General features: G+C 52.3%; 1 protein-coding gene across 1 annotated transcript in view; it reads left to right on the plus strand.

Moving 5' to 3' along the window:
* The window catches only part of UBAC1 (UBA domain containing 1), a 32,904-nt gene extending 26,854 nt beyond the window's left edge, over positions 1-6,050 (plus strand). Inside the window, exon 10 of the mRNA XM_037797964.1 lies at positions 5,428-6,050. Coding sequence (XP_037653892.1) covers positions 5,428-5,543 — 116 coding nt within the window. The 3' untranslated portion in view covers positions 5,544-6,050. The remainder of the gene's footprint in view (positions 1-5,427) is intronic.
* The last annotated feature ends 4,891 nt before the right edge of the window (positions 6,051-10,941 follow it).

The raw sequence follows: 10,941 nt of genomic DNA on the forward strand, positions 1-10,941 counted from the left end.
ATAATTCTTTTAATATGCTATTGGATTCAGTTTGCTAGTATATTGGTGAGGATTTTTGTATCTACATATGTAAGGTATATTGAGCTGTAATTTTCTTTTCTTGTGGTATCTGACCTTAGTATGGGGGTGATGTTGGCCTCATAGAATGAGTTAGGGAGTGTTCCCTTCTCTTCAATTTTTTGGAAGAGTTTGAGCAGGATTGGTGTTAATTCTTCTTGGACTGTTTGGTAAAATTCACCAGTAAAGCCTTCTGCTCCTGGGCTTTTGTCTGTTGGGAGGTTTTTGAGGACTGATTCAATCTCTTTACTAGTTATTGGTCTGTTGAAATCTCGTATTTTGCTTCTTGGGTCAATGTAAGGTAGGTTGTGTGTTCTAGGAATTTGTCCAGTTCATCTAGTTTTTCTAATTTGTTGGCATACATGTTCATGGTATCCTCTTATAATTCTTTTTATTTCTGTTGGGTCGGTAGTAATGTTTCCATTTTATCTGGTTTTAGTTATCTGTGTCCTCTTTGTTTTTTGTCAGTCTGGTTATAGGTTTGTCGGTTTTATTGATCCATGAAACAACTTTTGGTTTCATTGATTCGATTCTCTCTATTGTTTTTTTATTCTCAATTTCATTTATCTCTAATGTTTTTTATTTCCTTCCTTCTTTTTCTAGGTCCTCTAGTTGTGAGGTTAGTTCTCTGATTTCAGGTATTTCTTCTTTTTTAACATAAGCATTTAGAGCTATAAATTTCCCTCTCAGCACTGCCTTTGCTGCATCCCATAAGTTTTGGTTTCTTGTGTTTTATTTTCCATTTGCCTCAAGATATTTCCTACTTTCCCTTCTGATTTCTTCTTTGACCTGTTGGTTGTTTAAGAGTATATTGTTTGATTTCCACATATTTGTGAAATTTCCATTTCTCCCTCTGTTATTGATTTCTGGCTTCATTCCATTGTGGTCAGAGAAGATATATTGTAGGATTTGATATTTTTTAATTCATTGAGACTTGTTTTTGACCTAGCTTTTGGTCTCTCTTGCAAAATGGTCCCTGTGCACTAGAGAAGAATATTCTGCTGCTGTTGGGTACGGCATTCCATGTGTGTCTGTTGGTCTACTTGGTTTGGAGTATCGTTCAGATCTTCTATTTCCTTATTAATCTTCTGTCAGTTTGTTGCTTTTGGATCCACGGCTGTAGTGAACCTGCAGTGAGTACCTGTTTCTAGTCAGATTGCGAAGACAAAGTCTGTGCACCATTTTGAAGCTCTTGATGACATTTCGACTTGCCCTTGTGGTTTCACCTGTTGGCGTTGCCTCCACATGTGAGATCTACGTGTGAGATCCCCGTTTCGCCCCCTTGCCCCGCCCCCACCTGACAATTGGTGTTTTGTCAACTATTGAAAGTGGGATCTTGGAGTTTCCTACTATTAACGTATAGCTGCCTCTTTCTCCTTTCAAATCTGTCAGAATTTGTGTCACATATTTCGGGGCTCTGCTGTATATGAATATTCATAACTGTTGGTCTTGTTGAATTGAGTCCTGTGTCTGTATATAATGACCTCCTTTTTCTCTTGTAACAATATTTGACTTAATGTCTATTTTATCTGGTATTGGTCTAGCCATTCCAGCTCCTTCTGGTTGCTATTTGCATGGTATATTTTCCCCACCCTTTCACTTTAAACCTACTTATGTCTTTGAATTTAAGGTGAGTCTCTTGGAAACAGCATATGGTTGGGTGGTGCCACCGGTTTTTGAATCCTGTGTGGTAGAGCTAAGCTTCCCTCGCTGCCAGCTTAGGGTTCAGCTATGGGGTCTGCTATCCTTCTATTGCTCCATCTGCTTTGCAGGCCCCAAATGTTGTTGCCTCACATCCTGTTGTCCCATCTTGTTTTCTGTCTTCTTAAAGATTCTTTTAGTGTAAGGAATCACATTTTGCATGTGTTTATTTCACCATCTCTCCTCAGAAATCCATATAAAACTGGAAATTTTAATTGGAATTTCTTGGACAGCATAGGTCAGTTTGAGGAGAATATTGAATCATCTCATCCTCTAGATTTGGGGTTTCCCAGGCAGACAGGATAATCAGTAAATAACGACCACGGCTTGTCCTTTCCAGTCCTCCCCTTTTTTCATTTCCTTCACACGTTGCTTGGCCTGCTGAGCTGGGATGGTTGGTGTTCTTGTTTTGTCCTCATTTAAAGAGTTTGCTTTTTTAAAAATAGAAATATCTTCCACTGAGGATGGCCTGAGGAAGGCCCTCTGAGCACGGTCAGCTGCAGGCAAGCTGCAGGGCTCCCCACCCCTGCCCAGGATGTTAGTGTCCACTCTCATGCCCGACTGCCCCTCAGAGATCTCGGAGGCTCCTCCGGACAGCCCCGGACCTGCCCTGAGCCTTTTCTAATGTTCAAGATTAATGTTTGCTATGGGCTTGTTTTTAAAGATATATTTTATCTGATTAAAGAAATTCCCTTTTTCCTTGGCTTTAGTTTTTAATCATGAGTGGGGCTACACTTTTATTGAATGCCTTTTCTCTATCTATTGAGATTATTATGGTGTTTGTGTTTTCTGATGTTGAGTCTTTCTCTCATTCCTGAAACACACCATTCAGACTGAGTGCTCCCACGGTGTGGGCTTGGCACGGCTTGAAGGAAGTAGAACCAAACTAAATGGCACTGTTGGTGCGGCAGCAGAGCAGAGAGCTCTGTGTCTGGCAGGACTGGGCTGCACTGGCAGTGGCCGTCACTGTCCTAGAGTGTCCTGCACGACAGCTGTCCTGTCCCTGTGCAGACCCTTTGCCCCGGGCCCCCCATGTGACCGAATTGCCCCAAGAGGCTGGCCTGCGCGTTCCTCCACGGCCTCACGTGTCTGCCAAGCTCCCACTGAGGCGTCTCCAGGACGGCCTTCAGAAAAGTGACCTTTGTGGTTTTAGGTTGAGGATGATGCTCTTTGTGGGGTATTGGGAAGATGCAGAAAAGAGTGAAGAAACAGGTAGACGTCACCTTTCACCCCCACGGTGCATTTCCTTCTGTTTCCCTTTGAGTCTGTGGGCGTCACGGGGTCACAGGTGAATGCAGCTGTGTTTGGTGTGCCCCTCATTTTCACACTGCATGGGATGCGTTGTCGCTTGTCCTTGCTCTTAAAACAGGGTTTTCAGTGGGTGCAGGGTATTTCATTCTGTGGATATAGTGTAAGTTACTTAACTGGTAGAGTTTTCCCTGTTTCTGGTCATTTAAATTGCTTCTCAATTTGTTGCTTTTGGGTCCATGGCTGCAGTGAACCTACAGTGAGTACCTCTTTCTAGTCAGATTGCAAAGTCAAAAACCGTGCCCCATTTTTAAGCCCTTGATGACAACGCGGTCGGCTTACCCTTGCGTTTTCACCTGTTGGCATTGCCTCCCTTGTGAGATTCCTGCTCCACCCCCTTGCCCCGCCCCCACTGAAGGCAAATACCCGTCATCTTAGCCTGGGTTTCCTGTAGTTATTAGCGGTGTTGAGTTTCCTGTTGCCCATTTTTGCATTTCGTTTTTATGCCTGCGCCTGTGGTTCAATTGCTGTATTAATCTTAGTGCTTTGCTAACAGCTCTTTATATATTAAGGATGTGCCCTTTGACAAGTGTTGCAAATCTCGTATTTGCTTTTTAATTCTGTATGGCATGTTTTGAGATACAGAAGCTAAGACATTCAGAATAAAGTCCTTCCTTGGATAAATATTCATTGCTGTGCGTTTCATATTAAATTCCCTTTTTCATCATTTTGTTCATTTCTTTGATCCTTCCAGAACTGATTCTGGCATCTGATGGTAGGAAGTTGGGAGAGCAGTTCCCGGCAGTGTTTGTGGTGCTCCCTTCCCATCTCACTAGGCTGCAGTGCCTCCCCTTACCTTCTGCTCTGTTCTTGTAGACGCCATTTGTAGGACTTTAATCAGAAAAGCACCACATAGTTGTGTCTGGGGCATGACTGAGTCAGGCCTTCCTGTGTGTGCTTGTGCTCGGGCCATCGTGCTGTTGGAGCCGTCGAGCCGGAAGCTTCTGGAGAGGCTTTCCAGGAGGCTGTCACTGAGGGCCCCAGTTCAGACCGAGGTTGGCCCCCCACCCCAGGCGCGGGCGGCCCCCGTGGCGTCGGCCGGGTTGGGATGACTGAGCCTCTTTGCACCTCTGCTTTTTTTTGGGAAATAATTTTGTGAAACTGTTTAGCAGTCAAAGTTTATATTTTAAAGAAGTACTCAGTTAAATTTTTAATGTGCTAGCTTTAGAAAAATTTCTCTATGACTGAACGTTTAGATTTTTCCAATTTGATGTTAAATTTTGCACCAGTACCTTTATATATATCTCTCGTGCCTCATGTTATTTTCCTGGGGTAGAATTGGATGTGGAGTTACTAGTCACTAGAACTATTTTTAAGTCTTGATACCCGCCATCGTCGGGTTGCTTCCCAGAGTTAGCGGCCGGTTAGTGCATCAGGCACCCCTCCTCCCTGCCCGAGCACTCAGCACTCCTCCCACAGCTCCTCCCGCAGCCCTGCTCTGACGGGGGCTCTCACCGAGAAGGGGCTTCTTTTCAGTGCTGCTACTGAAGGACCCCTGCATGTAAGAAGCTTGTTTACACGGCAGGCTGGAACCAAGAAGTCAGGATTCAGGGATGACTGTGAAGACTGACTCATTACACAGAGTTCCTTTTCACTTCCTCGTGTATTAGAGAGAAATTCTGAAACCTGAACTGTCACCCAGCTGCCCTGATCTCTGATGATGACTGTTTAATCTTCATCTTGTGCCCTTGTGGTTATAAAAACCTTGTGACTGACCTTCACTTATACCCATTTATCCAGTTTTTTGACTTTAAAGTCTTATGATCACCAAAGATAGCCCCTGATGTTTATTAATGTTGAATGATAATGATGTTTATTCTGGGTCAGCCCAGCAATCACCCACCCCAAATCCAAAGTTATCTTGATAACTGAAACTGAATCTAATGAAAATGGGCCTGCCTGAAATGCACAGTAGTTTAGACTTTAACTTACAAGTCACCTATACGTCTTCATAATACTAAAAATCATGCCCATCATCAATTAAGGCTGCCATTTTTTTACATAACCGTTCTTTGACTAAGCAAGTAATCCATCTGTGCATGCTCAGTAATCAGATCACCTATAATTACATCATCTGGAGCTATTGTGCTCATATCCTAAAACGTGCCCTTCTTTTAATACTATAAAACTATCAGAGTTACTGCAGCTCAGAGAGGCAGGTTTTGGGCCACTAGGCAGTCAGCTCTCCTGCTTGGCACCCAGTAGTACACTTTCTCTCTTTGAAGCCTGGTGTCTCAGGAATCGGTCATTTGAGCGCATCAGGCAGAGAGCCCCTGCTGTTGATTGCTATCAGGCCTCTCCACAGCCTGCTGGCCTCCGTGGAGGCTGCGCCGCTGAGTCTGCCTTGCTCTTTCCCCACAGCCTTTGAGGACATGCTGGAGAACCCCCTGAACAGCACACAGTGGATGAATGACCCTGAGACCGGGCCCGTCATGCTGCAGATCTCCAGGATTTTCCAGACGCTGAACCGCACGTAGGGGGCTGCCCCCCGCCGCGCTGGCCCCCCGGACAGGCGCGAGCTGAGCCCCTGCCTTCCTTCCCAGCTGGTGCCAGCCTGGCTGCCAACGGAGAACCGTGGAGCCCTCTGGTCCGGCTCTGGGGGGTGGGGGTGCCTGGGCGGGGGTCCCTGGCTGGGAAGCTGCCTGCCAAGCCTTGGCACAAGGTGTGCTCCCAGTTTTTAAACTTATTGCTTAAAATAACTTCTGTGATGGTGGTTTGTAAGTTCATATTTTTAGCATCTGACAGATGTTTACAGAAAGTGACTGTACCTCTGGGAAACCGAAGAATGAGCAGCCCTCACCCATGAGTGTTCCTTGCAGCTCTTGACCTGCAGCTTGACCTGCCCCTAGGAGTTGGCCTTGGAGAGCCCGTCTGTCACGGGAGGCATGTTCCAGTCCCAAGCGCTGATGTCAATGTGTTCATTTGAAATGTAGAGTAACGCACAGGTGACTTTTCTTTAATAAATAATTTCCTTTCTTCCTGTTTTCCTTCTTACACTTATTTAAGTGCCCATAGAAGATGTTGCATACTTCCTTTAAAATGTCAGCAGTCTCGAGGAAGGGAACGTGCTCACCGTCCCCACCTGGGGCAGTTGCCATTGCCACCTCACCTTCTGGTTACCTTGTGGACACCTTTTGTCGGCAGCTGCCACGCGTGCATTAGATTCCAGGGGCTGTGACGGCACCGACCATGTGTGTTCCCAGTCAGAGTCGGGGGCACCACCGCTACTCTCTGCCCTGCCTCGTGTGCCTTTCTGTCTTCTTTGTTTTAAACTTTCTCGGTGTCTCCCCCACCCCACCCCACCCCACCCCCCGTGGCCAAAGAAATGTGTTGCTAACTTGTATTCATCACTCTGGGTCAATAGGAAGCGTGTTTCTTCAGTGTGTGTGTTTTTAAACAATCCAACCCTCCCCTTCCATCACCACCTGCACCTCTTTATCTGTTTTAAAGTGAGAAAATGGGTTTCCTTTTTTCCAGCCCTGCACAGACACTATTGCTGCAAGCAGTTGGTGCTCAGACCTTTTAGAGGCCTCCCCTCCTGACGGCGGCCCCACGCGGCCCCCATGTCTCCCCTCACTGAGAGGCACCCAAGGGCGCCGGAGCGAGCAGCTGTGGGGGCCGCAGCTGAGCTCCCAGCCCCTTGTAACCAAGCAGGGCTGTTTTATTTTTCCTTTTTTTTTTCTTTTCCTATTAGAGAAGTTGTAGTTTTACAGGAAAATCATGTGTAAGATAGCGAGTTCCCGCGGACCGTCCTGGTACCAGTGTGTGCATTTTCCAGCCCGGGGAAGAGCACTGCCACAGCCGTGCCCGCTGGGCCCATCGCGAACGGTGGGCTCCCGCTTGCGGTGTCCCAAGCAAGTCTGTTGTAAGAAGTCTTTTCACAGATCTAGGTTATTTCATTGTTCTTGCGATTCACATTTAAAACTTTCGGACACATATTGAAAGCCGTTTTTGCAGGTGGTGCATCTCCCATCTTCTCATAGGTCGCTTAAGGTGGTTGCACATCTTCCTGAAGCTCATTTTGTTCCCGTGACTCGTTTTAAAATGGCAGCTGAGATGAGCTGCTCTGCCAAGTCCAGGGGCTCCCAGGCCTGGTACCTTAGGTTTGGTTTTGCTGCTTTGCTGCAGCCCCTGGACCTGTTGCCCCCTGCACTCGTCCCTTCCTCTGGAAGCCGCGGGCAGGGCCAGGCGCTGCTGCCCTCCCTCCTCATGCATCTCACGCCGCCAGCCTCGTCCTATGGCTCCACGTGGCTTACTTTCTTGGAGAAGCCGGGTGCCTTGTCGGGATCTTGGGGAGCAGACCCCCTGAATGCAGCCCGTTTCCTGCATCAAGACGTTCCAGGAGCCCCCTCAGGAAGGAAAGGGCACGGTGGCCTCACCGCACAGCAGGCTGCTCAGGGCTCTGCAAAGACGTCTCTGCTTTCACCTTGGCCAAGGTCGTTGTGCCTCTTTCACATTCCCGAGGACCAGGCCTGCACAGACAGATTTTTCTCTTTAGACTTTGTCTTGTGTTGCGTGTTCCTGGTTTAGGTTTGAAGGTCTGGGGGCAGATGGCAGCTCAGCTTCTGGTGCCGGCTTCTCAGGCGGCCGGTGGCCTGGGCCTGCTCCCGGAAGCTTCCCACTCCCTTCTGCGGGCTGGGGCTTTGGCTGGCTGCAGGTGGGTGTTCTGCAGCAGCTCGTCCTGTGGTTAGAGGTGATGTCAGTGCAGGCTTCACGGACTTGAACTTGGAGTGCCTGCAGGAAGGTTTGTGGACCATCGCTGTTTGCGTTCGTATTTGTTTCCTTTCAGCCTTGAGAGCTGGCACTATGGCTAGCTGTCTTGTTGCGGGCCTTTTTGCATGGTGGTGTGATGGTGATTTTCTCCCTTTTAATCCTGCTTCTGGTTTTGGGTTGAGATAGGTGAGTCCTCAGAAGTTGGGGCCTGTGTGGCGTTGGGCCTTGGTTGGTGGTGAAGGATGGTGTCGTTGCGTTTCTGTCCCTGGGTCCGACCATATGTGGCGTTTTGCGGTCCTGCCAGTGCCCTGTCGCCAGCTGTGTCAGGTCGGGACACCGCGTGTGAAGTGGGCTAGGGGTTCTCTGGCCCCCTCTTTCTACTGGTATTTTTATGATACTTCCTTTACCATCTGCATGGGATTTAGAGGAAATACAGCCTAATTCTACACCATTTTAAAAATCACTTGCTGCCATCAGAGGACTGTAGAAGAGGGATACAGGCCGTGACCTTAGTGAAGTACACACACGGCCACATCCTCAGGCGCTACCACCCTGGGAGGAAGGGGAGAGCTTGGCAGTGTCACGCCCATCTGGCTGGCTGCAGAGCCAGACGGAGGCTTGCTCCACATTTCAGAACGCCCCAGGGGGCAGAACCAGGCTGGCGGGGCCCCTGGGTGTATAGAAGCGAGGGGCGGGGGCAGTCAGTTGCCCACGAGCTCCATCAGCACCGACCCCTCCCAGCCCATCTCAGGGTGCCCCCCATGGGGCGGCCTCTGAGGAGAGGGGTGCTGTTTGTACCCTTGGGGCGGCCTTCATGAGGTCTCGCTCACATTGGGAAATGGACTGTGTCCCAGGTCATGAGCTTGGTGTTCGTTGATGGCAACGTCCTCCCCTCAAAGCGTCGTGTCTACCCCAACTTGATGGGAGTCACTTTAAAGACATGTAGGCAACGTGGACACCAACCAGAACTTTGGGTCTCTGCTCTTCTAAATGGGAGGGGGAGGGGCCCGCCCTGGGGAGGTGCAGCTCCGGGGCCTGGATATGGGGGTACCGTCCCTGCCAGCGGCTGCCTCCCACCCGGGAGAAGAGGCTGAGCCCGGAGCCCTGCCTCCCTCATTTAACGGACCTTCCAGTAAGAAGAACCTCCTCTTCAGGGGGCTTTGGAGTCAAGGCCGAGAACGCCCTTCTGGGGAGCCGGCGCCTGAACGAGGCCTGGAGTGTGTCCCTGTGTGGGGACCGGCCGTCCGCGGAGCACCCTGTCTTCCCCGGCTGCTCGGTGCTCGGGAGATGACGAGGGCTTGGCCAGGCTGGCCCTGAGCTCTGCCTGGTTGCTTGAGTGAGAGCTCAGGCCTGTGCTTACGACGTGAGAGGGCCTCTTTCTTACGAGGGTGCATTTTCTGCTCCTGACAGCTGGTCCTGGAGACGTGGCCTCCTGGGTTGTTTCCTTTGCTGGCGCGTGGCCTGAGCATGTCCACCCCCAGTGGCCAGCAGGGCTGGGACAGCACATCCCTCCTGTCCCGTGGCCCGAGGTCACCCAGGACGCCGGGTAAACGCAGGTGCATAGTTCAACACGAATGTGGAGTTCTGGGAGAGCGTCAGCGGGAACCAGCGCCCGCCAGTTGGAGTGTCGGGAGAGCTGGCAGTGCGGCGTGGGCCCTCACACTCTTCCCGCTTCAGAGTCGATCAGGAAATGTGGCCGACAGGCCCCCTCCCCTGTGCTGTGGCCTCGCCAGCTTCCGCTGCTCCTTTGACCTGTCCCCTGGGCCGAGGCGGCTGTCCCTGCAGGCCTGTGTCGATAGGAGGCTGAGCTCCGCGACAGGCAGGGGTGCTGGTGCTTCCTTCCTGTTTTTGTCCCAGTGGCCGCGGAGCAGGGGAAGCACTCACATGCCCTGTGGTGCCAGGAACCCAGAGCTGATGCCGAGCGTCCCAGGCAGCCTGGGTCGGGGGGCGCCAGCCCTGCCCTGAGGTGCCTCGCTGTGTGGTGAGCACAGTCTGGTTCACGTGCAGCCAGCCGTGCCATTTTGAGTGTCTGCTGGGTGTGCGCTTTCCTTTCCGTTTGGGGCAGGGGTCCATCGCCAGCCTCCTTGTGCGGGTGCCACACTCGGGACCTGTTGGCCAGGGGCACACGGGGCTTCGTCCAGCGGAGAGTGGAGGGAGGCTCATCCCAGGGCAGCTGCGAGGTGGGGCGGCATGGAGACCCCTTCCAGGGCATCTGGGTGAGCGGGGGGCCTTCTCCCTGAGGAGCCTGAAGGCAGGGAGGGGCTGGGACCCCTTGTCGGGGCAGCTCCTGGGGGACTGGGGGGGCAGGAGGGCGGGGGCCTGCCTCGGCACTGGGCTCCCAGCCTGGGCTTGACTCACGAGCTGGTGCTGCCCCATGCCTTCCCACACAGTTCTCTGCCCGCCGCGGGCTCTTGGCCGGGGTCAGGGCCGGGCAGGCTGGGGCAGCTGCAGGTCAGGCCTGGGAGCTCCGGTGCAGCCCCTGCCCCGCGGCTATGCTGTCATAGCCCCCCCACCCCCCAGATCCTCTGCCTCTCAGTTCCCCATGGACCCCCAACGTGGCAAGGCCAGCCACCTTCCCCACCTGCAGGTGGGCTTGAGGGGAGGCCGCGTGGCCCCGGACCCCCACAGGTCCTGCCGGCTCAGCCTTGGGCGGGTCCCGCTCTGCCCCACACCCCTCCTGCCCCCTGCCCATCCAGCCCCATGAGCCCTGCCCCGGCCACGCTGGCCTGTCTGGCTTCCTTGCCCAGTTCGGCGGAGACCAGAGGTGCCATCTGCAGAGGTCCCCGGGAGGTCCTGCCTGCGTCCCCACTCTCCCGTCCCTGCTGGGGGTCCCCACACTCCCTCCTCTCCATTCCCAGGGCAGGGCTCCCTGGGGCCCCCTCCCTCCCCAGCCAAGGGGCCACGCCAAGGGGGGCTTGCAGCCCCACAGCAGCCTGAGGCCTCACTGGCCTTCAGGTCCTTCCCGTCCCCTCCGTGTCAGCACTGTCCTCCCCCCCTCTCCTGGCATGGGCAGCTCCCATCCTTCCGTCCTGCCCTGTGCCCTGCATGGGCCCCCACACTGCTGCCCTGCCCGTCCCCCCTCTGGGGCTGGGGGTGACAGTGCCCCACCCCTGGAGCTCGTGCGATGGGGATCCACCTCATGCATGCGCTCCTCCCCCAGCC

This window comes from Choloepus didactylus, chromosome 10, assembly GCF_015220235.1.
Source record: "Choloepus didactylus isolate mChoDid1 chromosome 10, mChoDid1.pri, whole genome shotgun sequence".
In the NCBI taxonomy this organism is placed as follows: domain Eukaryota; kingdom Metazoa; phylum Chordata; class Mammalia; order Pilosa; family Megalonychidae; genus Choloepus; species Choloepus didactylus.